This window comes from Protopterus annectens, chromosome 11.part0, assembly GCF_019279795.1.
Source record: "Protopterus annectens isolate FY-2018-M chromosome 11.part0, PAN1.0, whole genome shotgun sequence".
Taxonomy (NCBI): Eukaryota; Metazoa; Chordata; order Ceratodontiformes; family Protopteridae; genus Protopterus; species Protopterus annectens.
In genome coordinates, this window is record NC_056745.1 from 988,931,801 (window position 1) to 988,956,051 (window position 24,251).

At 40.5% G+C, this 24,251-nt stretch overlaps 1 protein-coding gene across 1 annotated transcript in view; it reads right to left on the bottom strand.

The window, feature by feature from the left end:
* KIN (Kin17 DNA and RNA binding protein) overlaps nucleotides 1–24,251 on the bottom strand; it is a 416,311-nt gene that overhangs the window by 365,745 nt on the left and 26,315 nt on the right. Inside the window, exon 2 of the mRNA XM_044088362.1 lies at nucleotides 7,398–7,492. Coding sequence (XP_043944297.1) covers nucleotides 7,398–7,492 — 95 coding nt within the window. The remainder of the gene's footprint in view (nucleotides 1–7,397; nucleotides 7,493–24,251) is intronic.

Consider the following 24,251-nt stretch of genomic DNA (forward strand, 5'->3'; position numbering starts at 1 on the left):
TGTCAAACTACCAATATATAACAGATACAAAACAGTTTTGCATTTACTTTAGTGAACATCAAGGTGTTAACAACATAAATGTTTCTGCTTTAGTTTTTGTATTATCTAATTTTGAATATGAGCACTGCTGTCTTAACCTGGAATATGGAGAATACTGCTACTATAATGGCAAATACTTAAATGAATTCCAGAGAATGATGATGCTGGTAGAGTGATGAAAAATAATCTCTCATACTCAAGCTTAAATGTGTGTATTTTTATCACATCCTTTCCTTGTCTTATTATTAGAATATTGCACATTATAAGTGTGTGAGGGGTGGTTTTGGCGGTTACTGCTGCAGGATGGTCAGCTTCAACAACTGTGCTAGACTGCTAATGCATTGTGTTTCTAGTTTGAACTGTGCTGCAATGCAGTTTCAAAGACAATACTTGTATACAACACAGACGTCTCTGAACCATGGTAGCACAGTTCTGTAACTGTATGTTGAACTGTACCTCTGCATACGTTCTAAGCAGAAGACAAATGCCTGGACAGCATTAATATCTCTCTTCTGCAGCGCTTATAAGCGAATAATAATAATAATAATACCCATGCTAGCCATGTACACCCACTGGAAACATAATCCCTTTTCATAGGTGGCCCAGAAGAAATATCTGGTTAACTGACTTGCTCAAGATCACACACTAAGCAAAACAACGGAGGGCTTGACAGAAACAAACCCTACCACAGGAACTGCAGCTAATGGTCAAACCTCAGTGTAGCCTGTTAGCATGTATCAATCTCATCTGGGCACTTTTCATGGTTTTCATATGCTCTATCCCTACACAATGCATACCATACCTAAGAACCCTGTCTCCAGTAACAAAAACAAATTCTGCAAAACATGTTGAGGAGTGATAGGTCAGTGAGTTCCAATATGATAGAACAACGAATGGCACAGGATGAAGTTGAAGTGAATGTGCCATTAGAAGATGTTATAGAATCTTCTACAGAATGCCCGCAGGAAACAGAAAACAGGGGATGTGCCCTCAGTTTGGAAGAAAATGAGTTAACAAAAGAGTTACTTGATTTAATAGACATAGACAGATATATAAAGATCAATGAAAGAAATAGACTGCAGAAGGTTAATAAAACCCCAAAAGTCAGAAGTTTGATAAAACAAATGAACACACCATATAACAGACTTAGCAAAAATGTTACATTCTCAGTTTCCCATTGTACAAGTGCTAGGTTGGCGTAGCAATTGGCACAAGCAGTGCCCATAGCCACGCCAAACTTCTGTATATAAAACTTGTCAAACACAAAGATATTATTTTCTAGGATGATCTCAAGTAAGGTACAAATAAGTCGAATTTTAGTATTTTCTATCCCTTTTCTATTACGTAGTTCCCTTACATTATCTATGCCCCAAGAATGGGGAATAACTGTGAAAAGGGACTCTACATCAAGAGTAACAAGCCAGCATTGGTCATCTATACCCTCCAAAAGTACACTAAGGTCTCAAAAAATATTTAGTGTCCAATAAGACAGTAGTACATTCCTTAAGTATAGGATGCAGGTTTTTCTCAACATATATTGACAGTGGTTCTGTTGCCCACCCCCGACTAGATGCTATAGGTCGCATGGGTGGGCTTTCTATGTTTTTATGGACGTTTGGTAGACCATACATAACTGGAGTCACTGGGTACTCTATACTGAAATATTCAAAAAGTGGCTCAGAAATCATGCCTGTTATTAACATATCAAACAAAAAAATTGCAGTCTATCTGTAATGGCTTTAACATGAGTTGCAGAAATCTCACAATAAGTATCAGTGTTACTTAAATGTACTAACATACTTGCAATATATTTGTCTCTATCTAAAATAACAATTCCTCCACCTTTATCTGCTGGGTGTATTTCAACACTTTTAAAAGCATTTTAAGTCATTTAACGCTTGCTGTTCACATTTAGATAAATTATAAAAAACATTGGTAGCTTCATTACTAAGCACACTTCTTATTTGTTTTTCACATACATCAATGAATAAATCAATTCCAGAATTACTGGGAGGAACAAAAGTACTAGGTTTTTTAAAAACATTATATTCATTGGATCCACCTTGAAAAATAGTTTTTAAAGTCAGTGTCCTGCCAAATAGCTTCAGTTCTTTTTTGGCACATTCACCAAGTCTACTCTCTGGGCAGGAACAAAACTCAAACCTCTGTTCAATAACGTTTTTTGTGCTTCAGTCAAGGAAATGGAGGAAATATTAAAAATCAAACCTGTTTCCTTCTCTTCAGGAACTTGTTCTGGTCGTCCACACTGCGGGGTCTCCGTGTCTTGCCATACTGGGGGCGATTGCGCGACCTCCCTCGTATTGGGAAAGGTTTTTCTAACAAAAAAGTTTCATTTGTATTCTTGGAAGAGCATTCATGAATGCTGTAATCTCTAGCATTGTTTATGTAACTAACACAGGCCAGTGCTGTATTCTTTGGTTTAACAACTGGTATTTCATCACTTCTAGTTGATGTTTTTGCTGTAGCCTTAGAAGTGCTGGCACCAACACTAGCTGCAGCATCTGAAGATGATTTACTGGGCTGTAGGTCACTGAAAATGGAGTTTTCAGCATCTATATGCAGTGTGCTTGTAACTGCTGTTCCTCTCTGCTTTCTGCTGGTGTAGTCATGGCCACTTCCTGGTTGTTGTCTAGGTGTTTCCTATGTACTCCTCTCGCTGTCCCAGGAGAACACATTGCCCAGTTCAAAATCATGTAAATCTCGATGTATTTTTTTAGTTTTAGTGCTAGAAAGACGTTTCTCATATTGGCTAATATGTTCATGTAGCTGATTAATCTTGTCAGCTATTATTTCACTAGAAAATGTGTCAAAAATGTCATTGTGCAGTATATTAATTTCTTTAAGCAGCTCATCTTCTTCTGGTTTGAAGTAATCTATAAGAAGCTGCATATACTTAGCACTACATTCTAAGTTAAGACGTTGCCAACGTTTGAGAAGGTCAGGGTATGCATGTCCATAACTGGGCAGTGTTAACACTCTAAGACCTCTGGGTGCAATTCTAAACTTTAGCGATGCTTCCAAGTGAAAACGTAGCCATTGAAGGCGCTTATACATATATAGCTTATTCTCAAGATTTCTAAAGCTTTTCAAAAAAATTCTCAGATTATTATCAGTATTAGAGTGAATGTCAGTTTGTCGCAGTACACCTTCAGCCAGTAAAGGATTACCAGCAGGGTTTAAGTATAGAATTCACTCTCTTATTCAGCTTCAGCTGGCTATTCCTTCGGACCTTCGGCCCCACATTCGTGGCTGCTTCGGCATAGGTTGTCACCTCAAATTCATTTGCCATGGCCAGATAGGGGTAAAAATTCGAAATATGAAACTATCAAACACAGATCCCCTGAATCTGGATAAAGTAACCAACGATAAAAGTATAATATTCCAAAAAAGCCAACAACTCGTTGGAATACACACGGCAAAAAACAACACTTTAATACAAAATAGTAAAAATATAAAACGTGAGCACTTTCACAGAGTCCTCTCTGCTTCCTCAGACATACTACAGTAACTGCTGCTCTTGTTTAAATAATGATACATCAAGGTCATATCCAATCAGCTGACAGTTGTTTGGTGACAAGTTTTATATACAGAAGGTTAGCGTGGCTATGGGCACTGCTTGTGCCAATAGCTACGCCAACCTAGCACTTGTACAATGGGAAACTGAGAATATTTTGACAGGTAACTTTTTGCTAGGTCTATTATATGGTACAAATGTTTTGTTGACAATATGTTTCTGTTTTGGCATGATGATAAAGATAATTTGCAGCAATTTCTAAATTTCATTAATACCATTACCCCCTTTTTGAATTTCACATACAAATACTCAAATAAAGAAATAGAGTTTCTAGATGTAAAAGTTACAAGAGATGCACTCAATTATGTTTATACCTCCATGTACAGGAAACCCATTAGAAAGAATAATGTTCTACATAGTAGTAGTATACATCCTAACTACACTAAAACCAACGTGATCAAAGGACAGATAGTTAGATGCATGAGGCTATATAATGATGATGATAGTTTGTCCCAGGCACATAACCTGTTAAAACATTAATTTATTGAAAGAGGATATAAAGCCAGAGATATAGACAAGCAAATTAAAGTGGCTTGGAATGAGAGAAGAGAGAGGTACAAGCCCTATTATGATAGGACGAGAACCAACCAGAATAACCAAAGTAACTATGCCACCAGTACCACATCAACCAGAAATCCAGAGAATGATGTATTACGTTTTCCATTAACATTTGCAAGTAATATCAGTACAGTCTGTGATATAATTAAACATAATTGGGGCATATTGTTAAATGTGGATGAACTAGAAGGTGTTATAGGGGCTACACTATTGTTTACCTTCAAAAATAACATGTCATTAAAAAGACAGTTGTGCTATAAGAAGTTAGATGGAGACCACTATGCAAGGTCTGATAAGCTAGGTACCTTTCCATGTAGAAGGTGTACAGCCTACCCCTTCATATTTGGAGGGGGGAAGTATATACATCCGACTAGAAAGTTCAGCATTGATGCACGCTTTTATACAGATCGTTATAGTAAGAATGTTGTATACTCTGGTTTCTGTACAAAATGTCCAGCCTACTATGTAGGCAAATCGGCTACTCAAAGATAGAGTCCTAGAACATGTAAGGGACATTAAAAAATAATATTAAAAATAAAAAAAAAAAAAGAGACAAGTGCGTTAGCGATGCATGTTATAAAGGAGGGAGCCACACACACCTTCAAGTTTCTAGTGTTACATATCATACAAGATAATAAAAGAGGTGGGAACATGAACAACAAGACCAAAGCCTCAGAACAAGAATGGATAATTAGGCTTCAGGCTGACAGACTACCTGGACTAAACAGTAAGGTTTCACTGAAACCTTTTCTTAGGAACAGGGTTTTGAAACATTGATTATTATGTTTGGTCACATCTTCTAATATTTGTATATATTTTACAGTTTTACCACTATCTAATTTTATAGAGCATGTTTTTACAGTTTTTTACATATATTTTTAGTTCACTATTTATACGATTCATTGTTTGTATAGTGTATGCCTTTAACTTTTATTTATTCAATCAAGATGCTGTTAACTGATTGGATATGACCTAGTTGTATCATTATTTAAACAAGAGCAGCAGTTACTGTAGTATGCCTGAGGAAGCAGAGAGGACTGTGAAAGCGCTCACATGTTTTAGATTTTTACTATTTTGCATTAAAGTGTTGTTTTGCCGTGTGTATTCCAACAAGTTGTTGGCTTTTTTGGAATATTTATATGCACAACCTGAACAGACACTCATCTGTCTAACAGGAAAAACAATGCTCTTACTTAAGAGTGAACCTGCAAGCTACCCTAAAAATTATAGGCCAATAACTTGCCTTCCAATGACGTATAAATTATACACGGGGATTGACGCTGACAAAGTTTACAGTCATTTAGAAGAAAACTTATGGCAGTAGAACAAAAAGGCAATAAAAGAAAGTCATATGGAACAAAGGATCATTCGTTGTTAAATAAAGTTATAGTGGATAACTGTAAAAAGGGGAAGAATCTAAATATGGCATGGATTGACTACAAAAAAGCATTTGATAGTATCCCACATTCATGGATAAAACAGTGCTTAAAAATGTATCCTACACTGACTGACTACATTACAGAAATCATGAAACAATGGCAGACCACTTTGCAATTAAGGCATGATAAAAGACAGATTATTATCCCAGGGATAAAAATTCCAGGGTGACACACTGTCACCGTTGCTATTCTGCCTTGTCATTAATCCATTAAGCTGTTTACTTAACAGCTTAGGCCATGGCTACAATTTGGCTCCTAGAAAACAAAGTCTAATGACTTCTAATCTTCTCTTTGTCGATGATTTAAAAACTGTACAGCTCATCAGATGAGGAACTGAAAGCACAGCTGTAGGTTATCAAAAATTTTTGGATGATATTAGAATGTTTGGTCTTGATAAATGTGAAAAAGCAACCTCTACTGACCTCACAAGATCCAAATGTAGCGGATGTTTTGAAATATGAGAATAAATCTAAGATGATGTCTCTGCATAATTTAGCAGAAGCATATCAACGTCAAGCAGGAATGGAAATCAAACCAGAAGTAGATAAAAACCAGGTAGCAACTAAATGTGCCAAAAAACAAAAGGAAGAGTATAAGGTGAAGGACCAGATGAGAAGGCAAGAAATGTTGAAAAAACATAAATATAGTTGCAAGTATAGAAAACTTCTGGAAAAGCCCAATGTTGATCAAGAACAAATGCAGGAATGGTTAATGAGAGGCGAATTCAAACCAAGAAATGAAAGGTTAATATTGACAGCCCAAGACAGTCGGCTACATACACGTTGGTTTACAAAGTCCATTGAACATGTGGGAGAAACAGACAAATGTAGATTTTGTAAAACTGAACTGGAAACAGTCACACCCCTTGTTGCTGGTTGTGACACATTAATGGCAGAAGTACTGTATACTGAAAGGCATAATAATGTGGTGAGACTGTTGCACTGGGGAGTGTGCAAACATTATGGTATCGAAGTGGCTGAAAAACACTGGAAACATGCGCCACAAATCATCACAGAAAATGATGAAGTTTATATCACATGGGATAACCCATTACCATCTATTTAAAAGATAGATGCTAGAAAACCGGATATAGTAGTCCAAGAAAAGAAAACAAAAGTAGCATTGATCAATGAAATTGCCACACCCAGTGACTATAGTGTCTTGCATACAGAGACACACAATGTCATAAAATACCAGGATCTTCAGGCAGAAACGAGAGCAATGTGGAAGAAAGATACCCAGACAGTTCTAACAGCAGTAAGAGCAACAGGTCTTATACAAAATTATTTACAATCATATTTAGATATGTTACCAATCCATGTAACTACGTATGAACCGCAGAAAGAGTCATTACTGGGCACATTATGGGTGCTGCAAAGAGCACTTTCGGCTAACATCAAAGATTGAAACAATACTAATTTCACAAACTTTAATCGTACTTTGACTTAGGAATAGGGTCCATTCCGGTCATGGTGTTAGAAACTCAAAAAACTTGGAGAAATTAAAAAACGGAACATAGTCAACAGTATTCTTTTTCTTTTACCTAACAATATGACAGCACAGTGCACTTGCTTTTAGGCTACGTCAACATGCAAAAATTCATATTTACTTCACTCATAATATGTATACTGAGCAATGTTTTACAACAGATTAGTATTTAAACCATACCAGTATGTCAACAAAAAGTTTTATACTCTGCAACAAAATATTAAACATTGCAGCACTACTGCTACAGAAGTAGTTCACTTAAACATTGACGTACTTACATTGAAAAATAGTCCATGAACTGCTGAGGATCCTCAGAAGCAAGTAGTAGTTGTCTTTGGTGGGATTCTGATAAACAGTGACATTTGAATCCATTCTGCAAATAAATGTATATGGCAAAAAAATCCATCAAATGCTTTTTTCTATAAAAAATGCACTAGAGATTACTCTAAAGCAATGTCATTAACCTAAAATGATTATTGTCACCATACCTTCCCAGCAACATCAGTTCTACCTGATAACATCTCACACCAGACATCCAGTTCTGGTATAATGTGTTAGCCAACCACAGCACATCCATCACAATGCTAATAAAATACATAATGATTCAATTTAATAATTTAATTTAATTTAATAAATAATTTAATCTGTTAATAGACTTATGTCATGCTATTACTTGCTAGTAGACATGTTATCTGTTGATTATATCTTTGTAACAATAACTGTTAATTTTCGGGAGTTTTTCTCCTCAGGTCGCCACTGAAAATGGGACCCTGGCTCAGCTGGACTGACCCAGTTAACAAATGTCAATAAATAACCAAATAAATGTACGATTCATGCATCAGCAGCACACCACTGGGTGGCCATTTCACAATGCCACAAAAAGCACAATCCAATGCAATAAGCTACACTCTCCCCCTCCCTGTTTCCAGGTAAAGATACTCGCTGTCAAGTCACTGGCACTGTATAACAGACCACTGCCTTCATAAGTCCCTTCAATAGTTTAGTCAAAGTCTAAAATTTCCTTTAAACAGTACTTGTGACAAAGAAAAAAGCATACTGATCCAAAGCTATTGCAGATTAAGAGTATGGAATTTAAAAATATAAAGTATAGATAAATCTCAATGTACAGCACAGAGAAATTAAAAATAATACATCAGACAATCATAATATTTATTTACTTATTGACATTTTGTTTACCAGGGAAGTCCAAGTGGGCTGAGGAACTTATTTTCAGTGGAGGTCCACGGAGAAATACGCATTTACAATATATAAACAAATACATAGACACACACACACACATTACATATATATATATATATATATATATATATATATATATATATATATATATATATATATACACACACACACATATACATACACATACATATACACACACACACACACACAAACATTATATATATGTGTATGTGTGTGTGTGTGTGTGTGTGTGTGTGTGTGTGTGTGTCTATATCTATGGGTCTATCTTGAATGAATAAAATTATGTTTCACTGAATTGCACTTACCCAACTCCACTTCTCTGAAACTGCATTAAACCGAAAGCACAGACTGTCGAAATCCTTTCGCTGTGAAAGGAACCACTTGGCCACCACGGGGGGGGGAACTAAAAGGACCAAACATAAACCCACCAAAGTGGGGGGCTTCACCCCCCTACTTAAATATACCAACTCCAAGATCACACTAGACTGAAGAAAGGGCAGTGCGCACCATGGTGGCCAAGTGGCTCCTTTCACAGGGAAAGGATTTCGGCAGTCCATGCATCTGGTTTAATGCAGTTTCGAAGAAGTGGAGTCGGGTAAGTACAATTCAATGAAACAGAATTTTGTTCATTCAGTGTAGCCCCATATACATACATATAATTATATATTTTACAGGTCCCCTTTATATAAACGAAATCCCACTTAACCTGACTTTCATAATATCCAGCAGAGAACACCAAAAGTCCACACCACCAATCACTCAGAACACAGATGTGTAACTAAAGGTAACTAACTGTTTGGCCAGCATGCTGACCTTAGATGCTGACCTCCAAGGTACTGCAATCTCGGAGTCAGTCTTGTGTTTGTTTCAGTCTGTCAGGTTGGCCAACAGGTTACTTACCTTTAGTTAAATGTCGGTGTTCTGAGCGATCGGTGTTGTGGACTTGTATATCTATATAAAGGCACAGTGGTGCAGTGGTTAACGTTGTTGCCTCACGGCAAGAGCTTCTTCGGTTCAATTCTTGGCTGGGGTGCCTTCTGTGTGGAGTGTGCATGTCATCCATGCATTCGCATGGGTTTCCTCCAGGTGCTCCGGTTTCCTCCCACATTCCAAAGACATGCGTCTACAGCATTCTCCACGGGCCTCCACTGAAAATAGGGTGGACTTTCCCAGTCAACAAATGTTAAATAAATAAATGAATAAATAAATAAACATACATATACAAGAATATTGCAGTGGTGGTGCTGCGGTAGCGTTGTCGCCTCACAGTAAGACGTTGTCCTGTTTGATTCTCAGCTAGAGCGTCTTCTGTGTGGAGACATGCGTGAATGGGCATACCTTCGTTAAGGGTTGTGCATCAGGGCCGGCAATTCGGCACGTAAAAATCTACTGCCAATCATTAGCGGACCGGAGTTCCGCTGTGGCGATCCCTAACCGGGAAAAGCCAAAAGACACAACAACAACATATACAAGAATAAGCACAAAAATAAAAAATAGAAGATTAAAATACACGCTTATACAAACTAAGACAATACGAGTGTCACATACATTCAACAGGAAAAAAAAACAATTTGTGCAAGTTATGCTGTGCAGTTTACAGTCAGAAATTAGCGGAGAAGGTATGAGCAAGAGAGAGGGAAGGAAAATAGATTACTACTTGGGAAGGATCACTTTAGCCAACTGTTGAGCAGGTACAGAAGCATGACCTGTACAAAAATTTTTTCGGTGACAGTTTAAGGAAATTTGGTTTTGCTACAGAACCAATGGAGACTGGAACAGACTTCAACATTTTGGCTACACTGTAGAGTACTCAGTACAGACCAAGTTCAATGGATTTCTGTGGTTTGTAGGACAGAAGTGGTTTGTCATTAGACGGGGGGGGGGGGGCTAGCCTTGAAGGAGGATACCGAGAGTAGGGCATGACGGTAGTTTACGTATTATATTGTGAGTAGCAGCCAGCTGAATATATGTCAAGTGGAATTGTAGTTCCATCCAAGTCAGTGCCTTAAGTGTCGTACTGTGGTGGGTTTGGTAGGGTACCAGAAAATCTCACTATTTTACTAAAACAGTGCTCTAACTTAGTTTTAAGAGAGGTCTGAATATTAGTAAGAATCGGAGCTCCGTAAATAAGAGTAAGAGGCATGATGTTGCCAAAGTGGTTTTGATGGAATTTGTTTGGAAACTTCTGTAAACTATTCCTAGATTGGTGATTTTTTTTATATTATTTTGAATATGGCGATGAAATTTAAGGTCATCTATTATACGTCCAAGCAATTTTTGTGTAGGATATGACTTCAACATCTGTATTGTTTAGCAACTTGATTTTGAATTTAAATTTGTCTGAAATATGTGCTTATGGGAAGAATAAGAGTAGCCTGGTTTTATTATGGTTGAGCAAAAACTAGCCACTGTAGAGACAGCTTTTATACAATAAAATGAATCCACAAAAAAGATAAAACAAAAGTTATGTATTAACTATACTAAAAGACCATATCTAAAGGAAGGAAGCTACTATTTGTATTTAAAAAAAATGTTTGCAAACATACTTTTTTATAGAAAAACAAAAGGGCATTTCATACCCATTTATAAATAAAATATTTTAAAAACTTGCTTCTGAACACAGAAGACTAAATGTACTAATCCATGTTTACGGCATGAATATTCATGGACAGGCAGTCACTTTGGGTTCCAGCTCTATTTATGATGGATTAGTAGAGGTAGGTAATTGCACATGGGTTATGCAATTGCCAAAATGTTTAACAGTTTAGAAAAAAACGATTGTAAAGATGAATGTAAACTTTTTTTGTTTAAAAAGAAAAGTAAGTTTTGTGCCTTTAAACATAACCTTTAAGAAATGGATAAGTAATGCTGTCCTTGTCAACTACTAGGACCAAAGCTGGCAGGACTCAGGCAGCTCCGCATCTAAAATTCTCCAGGTTACTGCCCTCTCCCACTTTCCTGCAAAGCTCTGCATACAAGCTTCCTTGTCAGATCTTACTTTATTCACACTAATGAAGGGCAGCAGCAACAATTAAATATCAACCAAAAACAGGACACCGCAAAAGATCTTACAGAACCAGTCCAGGGAGAAGTAGGGGAAAGGAATGTGTGTAGTCTGTATTTCAGATGAGGAAGTCTAGCCTTGTCAACTACCTGAACAATATCTCTAGCTTATCCTTCTCTGTGGTCCTCTTCATGGAGACATACCCCTAACGACTGTGGGGAAGACCTGGATCTAGGAGACTGGATCTACCTTGCACTGTCCTGCAAAGATGTTCAAACAAGAAGTCCATTAAGCAATTGTAGAAATAATCATCAAGGGATGCATTTTCTAAAAAATACTAGTGTGGTAGCTACTGCTGTAGCCGATTATGCTCTTGGCTTGACAGGTACACAAATACTGTGCTTTGGTAACAGACCTTGATACAACCAAGCACCCTAAACAGGAAGCTTAAGAAAAACAGCTAAACAAAAGAAGACTGGCTAACAAAGCTGATAAACATAAAAAACGTACATTTATTTATTTACTACCGATAAATAAATGTACATTTTTTATGCTCATCAGCTTTGTTAGCCGGTCCTTCTTTTGTTTCACTATATTTCTGTTTGTGCTGGACCAGCCTTTAGCCACAGTTTTTACTTTTTTTACCACGTTAAGCTTAAGAAAGTCTGGAGCCAAATTTATTTTTGGAGAACAGTAAGAAATCTATTCTGATAATTTAGTTCAGTCGAGGCAAAAATCAGACACACCTGTAATCATCCATACAATGAGCAAATATTTTCCTAGAGTAACTTGCAAAGCAAACAGGCAGATTAGTTGCCTGGTTCAGAATGGTCCCAGAAGCTACCCTGAGCATAAAAGATGGCCTGGTTCACAAGGACATACAATCCTTATAAAGCCATATAAGAAAGATTAATATACAATGCCTCCAATTCAGATATTCTTCTGGTGGAAGTGACAGCCACCACAAGAGTAAGACAAATGCTTTAAATTTCCTTTAAAACTTATTAAATACGGGAATGATACAATTATCATTGGACTCTTCAGGAATGGTGATTTTTGCATACAGACAATATATTGAGCAGCCCTTTGGTGTAGTCAGAATAATCTGGAACTGAACAGTCTTAAAACTGTGGAGATGACATTGGACTTCAGGAATGGTACTACAATATTATACCCCCTCTATTTTTAATACTGCTGTGTCAGTTGCGGAATCCTTCATGTTTTGGGATCTATAATCTCCTGGGACTTGAAGTGGGAGACCAATGTGGGATCCATCATAAAAGAGGCACAACAGCAAATGTACTTTTTGTGACAGCTGAGGAAGTTCAACCACATACAGGAACTGTTGATTCAGTACTATACAGCAGTCACTGAGTCTGTTCTCAGCTCATCCATAACAGTGTAGTTTGGCTCTCTGTCTAATCATGGCAAAAATAGGTTACATCGAATAGTCAGGTCTGCCAAAAATATCACTGGTGCTAGTTTGCTCTCCTTACAGGACCTGTACTATTAGAGAGTCATGAAAAGGGCAAGGAAAATCATCACCAACCTTTTTTTTTTTTTTTTAACTATTACCAATTGGCCAAGTGTTATAGATTAATACTCATCAAAACTAGCAGATACAAGAACAGTTTTTTCCCCACAGGCCACCAAGGTCATAAACGGTTAACTCATGTTATTACGCTGGGGTATTCTTTTTCCCAAGCCTCGAAGTATTGTTAATACTTGTTTGTTTCAGAGTTTATTTCAGTATTTCTTGTACCAGTGAGTTGCACTTGTATATTTACGTATGTATGTATATATATATATATATATATATATATATATATATATATATATATATATTTACGTATGTATATATATATATATATATATATATGTATATATAATTAATTTTTTTGGGCTTGTTCTTAACAGTTGTATGTATGTCGTTTGTCTTGTTCTTAATTAGTTCTATGTATGTCATTTATGTAATTCATACTTGGAGAGTCACTTGAAACCAGAGTCAAATTCCTTGTGTGTGTGCATACTTGGCCAATAAATATGTTTCTGATTTAGCAGCTGGTTCAGATGGAGGAAGAGTAAAACTTTTCTGCCACAAAATATACATTCCTAGGAAGGATAAGATCTTTAAATGGAGACCATATGAGAAAGGCACTTGCAAGAAAAGTCTCACTTGCTTTGTAAATACAGTTAGCAATCAGTAGCCAAATTAGAAATCAAAATTGTACAGACTGCCAGCAAATTCAAAAGCCAAATATGTAACAAATGCCAGCATCAGTTTCTGTACGTGAAGACTACAGTCTTTTAAACATGTATGCTTAAATAATATAACTACAAATCACCCTACCTTCAAACAGTAAAACTACTAATCTCTTAAAGCCTCGAATTAAGAAGAGCCACTGGTGCTTATAGTTATCAACACAGAAGCTCTCTTCCTTCCTGTGGTGCTGGGGGGAAAAGGGGTCTTGGATGTTGCTACACGCTGTTTTCTTGCCTACTAGCTATCCCATTTCAGACTCCTTTACTCATCATCAAACAGCTGGATTGTAGTGCTCCGCTCACTTGTTTGAATTAGACAACCCAACATGAAAGTTAGAAATGGCCGCCAATTGAACCCTGATTGTAGCAGAAGCGGATCCAGAATGAAAAAGTTGTGCTAGGAACTCCAAATTTCGTGGACTGGGGCTGATAAGGGATCTATGTTCCTAGCCTCTGCCCAACAAGAAAAACGTTTCCATTTGCTAGCATAAGTTTTTCTAGTTGTCGACTTGTGGGAGGAGACAATAATCTCACGCACGGCCGGGGAAATGCTGGGAAGCCTGGCTAAGGTTGGAAGTGGAGCAACCAAGCTGTGAGCTGGAGTGTTTGGAGGGATTGATGCAGCCCATCTGACTGATGAATCAGTAGGTCTGGAATCGGATCCAGATTCCAGGGCTGATCGAGAAGGTAATGGTGCAGGAACAGAAACCATATCTGTCAAGGCCAGTAGGGGGCAATGAGGATCATTTTGCAACCCAACGATATTGCTTTCTGTATGAGTTTCGGTATCAGGGGAAACGGAGGGAAGGCATAAAGTAGTCCCTGAGGCCAATCGTGTACTAGAGCGTCTCTGGGAGAGTGACCTAGAAGTGGGAGAAGTAGTTGCTGCATTTACTGTTGAAGGGGGTGGCAAAAAGATCACAGCAAGGCTGTCCCCATTTGCGGAAGATCAGATCCGCAACTACCCGATTCAGACACCACTCGTGAGGCATGAGAATAGCTCTGCTGAGCCTGTCCGCTATGACGTTGGACCTCCCAGGGATGTGTGTTGCAATCAGAAATCGTTGGGAGGAAATCGCCCACTGCCAGAGTCTGAGTGCTTCTTGACATATGGGGTAGGACCTGGTTCCGCCCTGCTTGTTGATGTACCACGCCACTGACATGTTGTCCATCTGAATTGCAATGGTCCCAGAAGGGAGAGAGTCCTGAAGAGCTTGCAACGCTAGGAGCACGGCTCTCATTTCTAGGACGTTTATATGCAGATGGTACTTGTGAGGCTGCCAAGTGCCTTGGACTGTCCTGCCCTTATAATGCCCCCCCCCCCCCCACCCTATCAGGGTCTGCCCTGAGTCACTAGTGGGGAGACCATCCACCAGGAAAGGTGCCTTTTGCATGCTTCTGTAATCATGATCCTGTGAGACATGGGCTGTTGTTGGAAAGACCACTGTGTGAACAGAAGCCACTGAAGGATCCTCATGTGAAAGCGGGCCAGTGGGATTAGAAGACCTGCTGCTGCCATGGAACCCAGAGTTTGAAGGACGAACCTGAGTTGGATCTTTTTGCTCTGCATTAGAATTTGTACTTGCTGGCGAATTGTAGACACCCTTTCTGGCGGTAGCCTTGCGGACATGTTCCTTGCATCTAAGTCTGCTCCTATATAGGTGATAGATTGACAGGGCAACAAGGCAGATTTTTCAAAGTTTATTGTAATGCCTAGCTGGGAGCAGATTGTGATTGTGTAGTCCCTGGCTTGCAGAAGTTGATGCCTGGTAGTAGCAGTGAGAAGCCAGTCGTCTAGATATGGAAACAACTGGAATCCTCGACATCTCAGGTGAGCCGTGACCACTGCCATACATTTGGTGAACACCCTGGGGGCTGTGGTGAGACCAAAGGGCAGAGCTCTGAACTGGTAATGACCGGCTCCCAGCCGGAAGCGAAGGAATCTCCTGGAGCGACTGTCCATTTTGATGTGGTAGTACGCATCCTGAAGATCTATGGAGCACATCCAATTGTCCTGACCCAGGAAGGGTAGAATGGACTGTAGCGTGACCACTGAAACTTTGTTCTTTGAATAGATTTGTTTAGTCTGCTGAGATCCAGAATCGGTCTCCAGTCCCCTGTCTTTTTTGGTACCAAAAAGAACCTTGAGTAAGTTTCGGATCCGTGTTGGTCTGCCGGGACTTCCTGGATGACTCTTTTTTTTCTAGCAGTTTTGAAACTTCTATGACTGCTTGGTCCCTCAGATTGGGTGGAACATCTGGAAGGGATTTGCTTGACGGTAAGGGGGGTTGAGAGAAGGGAATTTTGCAACCTCCGGATATAACTGACCGTACCAATTTGTCTTGCGTTAAATTTTGCCAGGCTTTTGGGTACAGTGAAGGTATTCCCCCGACTGCCTCCAGAGGCGGGCAGCTGGGCAACCCTTCAGGGATGCTGAAAGGGCTTCTCAGAGAAGGATTCTCTGTTGCCCTGGTTCTGCGGACCCCCTCTGCCACAAGGGCAGCGTCTGTTGTTGTTGTTTCCCCCTCTGCCCCTGGAGGAAAAAAATCGCTATGTGTGTCAGGCGAGGCTCCCTGGGATTTTCGGAACTACATTTTACCACTCTTCTGACCCTTGGGGTATGGTCTGGAAGGAGTGGAAAAACAAGACTCCCACGGCAGAGAGAGTCTTGCCTTCTTGCTCACACCTAGTCAAAGTGTCTTTCACCTGTGGTCCAAAAAGAAATGAATCAAAGGGAGTGTTGGTGAATGACGCTCTAAAGGGTTCCGCAAAATTACACAGCTGCATCCATGCATGTCTCCAAAGGGCCACGCCCGTACCTGCGGCTCTACTCACACCATCGGCTGCATAGGAAATGAGCCGCATGGAGGAGTTGACTACAGAATTAAGGGTTGCCAACTGGGAAGCCACTTTAGCTCGAGCCCCCTCAGCTCGAGCCCCGAGCTCTTTAAGGAGATGCCTCTGAAGCCAGGTAAAATGGCATAAGTAGTTCAGTGACCTCATAGAAAAGGTTGCTGAAGCAAACATTCACTTCCCTTATCTGTCCAAGGTCCTAGACTTCCTGTTAGGTGGATGGACAGATGAAAAGGATTCTGCTAAATCTTTTTTGGTGGCTGCTGCTACCACCATGGCATCAACAAGAACACCTTTGGTAAGGAACTGCTTATCATGGGGTGCTGTGATGAACTTGCCAGGTCTCCTCGGAGTTGGTTCCACTGTATCCGGGGTTGACCAAGCCTTTCGAGCCACCACTAACATAAGTGGATCGAAAGGCGGAGAAACCCAGGAGGTGGAAGTTCGGGAACCGAACGCATCCAGAAATACAGACTCATCCTCGGTAGAGGCTAGGGGATTCCAGTTCCCCCTCTGCTTAAACATTTCTAGGATGTCCGAAAAAGAAACATCTTCATAGGGGGATCTCGGGGACCCTTCTGAATCACCTAAGTCTGTATCAGAAGTGACAGACTTAGGGCAGTCAATGTGCTTCCTCTTGCACTTCTTACGCGGGGGCTCCTCTGAATGATCAGGGGAGGCCTCGGAAGAAGAGGAAACACCTAATGGGGTGCTCTGGAGTGCCAGTTCCCACGCTTGGGGTCTGGAGGAGCAGAGGTTGGCACAGGCACTACAGGGGACGGAGCCGATGGGGCCGATAGTGGAGCTGACAGTGGCCAGCACACTCCTCATGACATCGAAGGCGTCCCTGCCATGATGTAGAGAAGGCTCCGGTTCCGAGGAAATCAGAATCCTTCTCCGCACCGAGGGAGACGGCTCCGAGGCCAATGTAGGAGCTGAGCTCACCTGTGCTGAAGCCCTGAGAGGGAGAATGGGGTCGGACAAGGGTCCGATGCCACTCGCCCCCTCGGAGCTGACGAGGGAGCCCTGGCGCCCAGATCCCTCGGACGGCACCATCGAGGGAATCAGAGCCGACGATGGAACGGAAGGAGATAGAGTTATCAGAGCCGATGGTTCCACTACTCGAACTCCGAGCTCAATGGAGTTGGAGGAGGAACATCAATAGAAGTGGACGGAGCAGACACCTGTTGAGGAGGGCTGGACAACATCTTGGCAATTGCCTGCGACTTTAGCAACCTACTGACCACTCTCTCCACGTCATGATCTGAGAGCCTAGACGATCGAGAGGAGTGAGAAGATCTGTGACTGCGCTCGCTCTGAAGCAGGGGAGACCGAGGAGCCGAATGTATCGATTCCAGGAGAAGGGGACCTCAGCCTCTTGTGGCTCCGTGAAGGCTCCGAAGTTTCTGATGGAGCCAACGGGGAGATAGTCTTATCGGTTCCGGCTGGAACCGAAGGAGCAGGTAGAGTCTGAACCAAAGACGGCTCCGAACTTGGAGCAGATGATTTGGTAGATTTAGGGGATTTCACAGGCTATCTTGGCCAGTGAATCCTGGGGCTTTAAAAGACCCCTAAGAATAAGCTTATTCTTATGTTCCTGCAGAACTCTTGGACTAAATGCATGGCAGAGAGAACAAGAGTCCTGCAGGTGCACAGCGCCTAAACAATAGACGCAAGAAATGTGCCCATCTGTCACAGACATTTTCTGACAGCATGAGTCACACTTCTTGAACCCAGACACCTTGGATTCTTTTGACATCTTGTAACAAAAAATACAACAATAGCTAACAAATCAAAATACAGTCTACAGAAAAACACAGTATACTACAGACTAAAGCTAAAGTTATTTATTTATTTATTTTTGATAGGAAAGCCTGTAACTCAAATGGCTAGCCTATAAGGAAAGCCTCTAACCTAAATGGCTAACCTCACAAGAAAGGATAAGGAGGGGGAGAACTCTCTAAATTAAACAAGTTCTAAAAGGGAGGGAAGGAAGCTACAAATACACACTTAGCTAACACAACAAATATATGATTAAAAGTTAACAATAACCCCTAGGAAAAAGACTATTTCTAGTAAAAAAGTTCTATAAAGAAACTTTATACGAGCCTGAGCCAGAAAAACGACACCTCGCAGCTGAAGCAGCAAATGAGATCTGGGTAGCTAGCGCTAGGCATCATGGGATAAGGGGTAGCCTCGAGCCAGTAAACAGCTCTCGAGCTGTAGAAGATGGCCGAGTCGGAGCCGAGGATCGGCTCCGATCCCAACCAAAAAGAACGAAGGCGAGATAGACAACTTAACATCTTTAATTACAGTATGTGCTTTCTGCTGTTTAGCTTTATGAAGAAAAAGCTTTCGGCCACAGAGGCTTAAGCCCAACAGTCATTATTAAATCTAATTTTATTCAAATTAAAACAAAATCTGTGCCATTTTCCATGAGCCCTCAGCACTGCCTTCTTTGTCTGCTATTTATGAAAATAGATGTTCTCAGATATTGGTTTTCTTGTTACAGTTTATGTGGCGAGATAAAGCTCTGCATTTTTTTTCTCATACCATACCTTCTTCAAGGTGTTTTAAGATTCAGCTTACTCAAGCATTCAATAAAGTTCGTAGGTTTATAGGTAGGTACTAGGCTATCGGCCCAAGGGCCCAAGTAAGCCTAGCCAACAAGGTTCCCTGGCTTACACCACCCACGAAAGTTAACTTCCTGTGCCCCTGTCGAGCAGAGCCACAGAAGTGATCCCCGGGGTGTATTTCCTATTTCCCATCCACTCATCAAGATTTTTCTTGAAGAGTGCTAATGTGGAACTTTGCTTAACATAGATTTGTAGCTTGTTCCAGAATATAGGAAGTCTCTGGGACAGGAATCTATCCCTCCAGCATGTCCTGTTTATTGCGGTGACAAGGTTTAGGTCCCTAGAGTGTGTAGCTCGGAGGGATTGGGATTTCTTTAGGTGTAGCATGTCAAACAGCTCTGGGTTTAACGTAGCTTTATATGTTAGGCAGAGATCTCCTTGGAGTAGGCGATATGCTACAGAGTAAAGCTGGAGTTTTTTGAGACAGTCAGTCAGTGTAGGGCATCTGTTTGAGGCTAGTAATCCTCTTTGTGAAGTACTTCTGTGGCCTTTCCAGCTGCTGCAGATGTCTTGTGAGGTACATTCCAAAAGGGGCATTGTACTCTATAATGGGTCTAATGAGTGCCGAGCAGAGGGGAACTATGACCTCTTTTTTCCTGGATGAGAACCCTTTTGTGATGAAGTGTGCCACATTGAAGGATTTCCTGACTACTGTGGTGATGTGATTATCAAAGGAGAGACTACTGTCCACCTGGGTCCCAAGGTTTCTTAGGTTCATAGTTAAATACTAGGCTATCTGCCGAAGGGCATTTATAAGCCTAGCCAGGGTGTGTTGGCTTTCGCCACCCCCTTAGATTAGTTCCCTGTGCCTCTGACCAGCACAGCCATTAGTTCCCTGCGCCTCTGTCCAGCAGAGCCACTGCAGTGATCCCCGGAGTGAATTTTCTGTTTCCCATCCAACTGTCAAGGTTTCTCTTGAAGAGTGCTAGTGAGGGGCTCTGCTTGATGTATACTGGAATCTTGCTCCAAAGAATGGGGAGTCTCTGGGTCAGGAATATATCCCTCCAGCATGTCCTATTTATTGTTGTGGTAAGGTTTATATCCCTAGAGCGTGTGGCTCTCAGGGATTTGTTTTTTTTTTTAGTTGGAGCATATCCATCAATTCTGGGTTGGACATGGCCTTGTATGTCAAGCAGAGATCACCTCTTGAGTAAGCGGTATGCAACAGAGTACAGCTGGAGTTTCTTTAGTCGGGATGCATAGGTCATCTGTTTGAGGCCAGTAATCCTCTTGGTGAGGTACTTTTGTGGTCTTTCCAGCTGTTGCAGGTGTCTTGTAAGGTACATCCCAAAAGGGGCAATGTATTCTATAATGGGTCTAATAAGTGATGAGTAGAGAGGCACAATAACCTCCTTTGTTCTGGATGAGAACCCTTTTGAGATTAGGTGGGCCACGTAGAAGAATTTTCTAACCACCTTGGCAATATAATTATCAAAGGAGAGATTGCTATCTACTTGGGTCCCCAGATCCCTTATTACTTTTTCTGTATTTAGGGGACTACCACCTATGTGGTAGTTTGCGGGTACTTTGTTTTTTTCCAAAGGGGATGACTATGCACTTTTTGGCATTCAGCTGGAGGTCATGATTTTGACACCAGGTATCCATCTCAGTGAGACCCTTCTGGAGGGTGTCTGTATCAGCCGGAGAACCAATTATGGCCCCTAGTTTGCAGTAGTCTGTGAACTTGGTCAGCCAAAGTCCTCCTGTGCTTGCCTGTACCTCTGAGAAGTATATACCGAACAGGAGGGGTCCTAGGACTGAGCCCTGGGTTACGCCACTTGTAACCGGTTTAGAGTCAGACTTAGAGTCTGCAACTCTCACCATGTGGGTTCTGTCCGTGAGCCAATTTGCAACTCATCTTGTGATGTAGAGGTTAATGTTCAGGTTGGCGAGTTTGTCTATAACACCAAAATGGAGAATGGTGTTGAAAGCTTTTGCGAGGTCTAGGTAGGCTGTGTGGACCTCCTTACCCTCATCTAATGCCATGGTAACTGCCTCAAAGAAGTCCACCAGATTTAGGAGGCATGATCTGACCTTAAAGCCAAACTGGGTGGGGTCCAAAGTTTGGAAGTTCCCAATGTCTCTGTTAATGAGTTTCATGATGATGCGCTCCATAGCTTTGCAGACCAGGCTAGTCAGGCTTATAGGGTGATAGTTCCCGGGGTTCGTCGTGGCGCCATCTTTCTGCAGTGGGATAACTGTTGCTGTGCGCCACTATGTGTGTATGTAGCCTGTAGAGAGGCTGAGTTTGAACAGTGTGTTTATGTGAGAGGTTAGTTCATTTTGGAGCTCTTGTAAGACACAGCCTGGGACACCGTCCGGTCCCACTGAGGCTGTGTTTTTGGCTTTGGATAGTTTATCACATATTCGGCATTAAATAGACTGCTGTTTATGTGGTAGCTCATGGGTACAGAGTTTTTACCAAAGGGGATGACAATGCACTTTTTGGCAAGGAGCTTGAGGCCATGCCTCTGACACCAGGCATCTGTCTCAGTGAGGCCCTTCTGTAGGATGTCCACATCATTTGGGGACTCAACTATGGCTCCTAGCTTGCAGTCATCTGCGAACTTCGTTAGCCAGAGGCTTTCTGTGTTAGCCTGTACTTCAGAGAAGCAGATACTAAACAGGAGAGGCCCCAGGACTGAACCCTGTGGTACTCCACTTGTCACTGGTCTGACGTCAGATTTGGAGTCTGCAACTTTTACAGTGTGTGGGTTCTGTCAGTGAGCCAGTTGGCAACCCATCTTGTGACGTATGGATTTATACCTAGTTTAGTGAGTTTAGCTATCACAAGAGAATTCTCTATTTTGTCTGGCAACCAAAATATGCAGAGCTCTTTGTGATGCAACAGATATATTTGAAACTCTAGTTTTTCAGCCAGCTAAGTCTTTTGCTTAACAGAAAACTCAATCTAAGTTTCTACCACAGTGAAACATTTGTCTTCTTCCACTGGTGTAGCTCCCACTGGGCCAGCTTTCCCAGACGTATATTAATTCAACCTTTGCCTCTGTGAAATGCTGTTCATTTAACACTTGTTAGGAAGTCCCGTGAGCCACAGATCAACCACTAAGGGCAGCCACAGATTATTTCATGTCAGTAAATTCTGTGCCATCATTTTTGCAGTGCTTTTCTTACAAACTGTTCTAATACAGGGGGTGGGTCACCTCTACCACCGACACTTTCTCAAATGCAGATGAGTTTTCAAAATTTCTGATATGGCTGTGGCATGTCCCAAGAAAGTCAGAGATGAACATCTTGAAGTCACAGATATGGTACTAGAAAGAAAATTCAGATTTTTCCATCACCACATAAACTGTAACAAGAAAACCAATATCTGAGAGCATCTATTTTCACAAATACCAGGCAAAGTAGGCAGTGCTGAGGGCTTATGGAAAATGGCACAGATTTTGTTTTAATTTGAATAAACTTAGATTAAGTAATGACTGTTGGACTTCATAGATGTCTTTAGTATTTGCATTTTTCGGCTTTCTGACATATATTAGGTACAGCTGATTGCTACAAACGCAACTTTTGTTTTGTTACAACACTGAGCCTGCAATCTAAAAACCAGTCACAATGACCTTTGACTGGAAATCACAAAGAACATTTTTCATGAATGCCAAAGTCAGGTACTCTATTTTCATGCAGTTCATTTTTTTTTAGTAAAAGGTGGACATTAAGGATGTTATACGTCTCCTTTTAGTAAAACAATGAGACTGTCTTTCCAATAAATACACTTGGCCCCTGGCCACAGTGCTACAGTAAAGAACAAATATTCTTGGGTACAACACATAAGTAGCTGTGGCACGTCCAAGAAAGCATAAGTCTTCATTATACAAAAGCATGAGTAATAGCATTCTAGTTCAATGATATAACAAGACAGTTAATTCTGCTTCATTGACTTCCGTAGACTATAACAAACTGTGCCAGTTGTTAGAACAATGAAGATATCAGTTCACCTTTTTGTCTCCAGGAGAATCTGTATACATACCAAAAAGCAACAGTTTGAACCAAATAATGAATAACTGATTAGGTAGGATGAATCAGATGGTGGAATACACACATACCACTCTGATGACCGAAAATGAAAAGGAGTTGAACTATACAGCAAAATAAGAATGACACAAGTTGTTCAGTAGATACAAAACCCCCTCTTTCTAATAATATCAAATGCATTACAAAAAAAACCCACTGAATAACACTACCAGGTCTACTGAAAAAAGACCATGAACTTTGGCTGGCCCCTAAAGCCAAAGATAATTATAAATCCTCTTGTTGCTACTGTACAAAACTAACAAAAAATACTCTAAAGGTAATTTACTGAAATTGCTAATGAAGACAAAAATACTTCTATCGTACCAGCAATTATACCTGGTTGCTAAATTAATAGTGAAACATGCCTTTGCAGACACTCCTTAAACAGTTTAACCCCAGGTACCTCTTTCTTCCCCATTACACCTCCAACATTTGCCATCTATCTGAGGAAAAATTCTTTGGAGTTTGCTTGGGGTATAAAGTAGGTCTGTAAACACTTCCAGGCAAAAATCCTATTCTCGATTTAGTTGCACATTTGGGAGCCACACGTCCTCCCGTTGTTTCTTTGTGCATTGCTCATCTAATCTCTCTTACCAGTCTTTTCTGACCTCCTCTAATTGATTCCTATAGGTATCATGTAATACTTTACATGGCCTACTAAACAGTCCTTTTTTTTTTTTTTTTTTTTTTTTGTGACAGCAGCTTCTGTTCTAGATTTGATTAAAAACTCGACCAATTTCAATTCTTTCATTTAGGATTCCCCCACTCCTTTCTTTTAGTCTCGATTACTTTTTTTCCTTTCTAATTATTTGATTCCAGTACCTTAGTTGTTTTGCCAGCTTCCTCCAGAAAATTCCAGCCCCCTCCTCTTTCCCATTCTCTGTGTGTACCCCTAATTACAGTCATCTCTACTAGCAGAATCTCCTTTCTCCATTCCGGTGTCGTCTTGATTCTTAGCATACCTTCTCCTATTTTATGAATACAATATTGTGCATTACTGATGTTATTCTAAGCCCCAGCAGCTTTATCTGTAAAACAAAAGTGTGAGTTATTATGGAACTTATTGAAAAGCACAACAGAAGTCTACAGTCTCTTAATCCAAATCAGTTTGATTTGTTAAA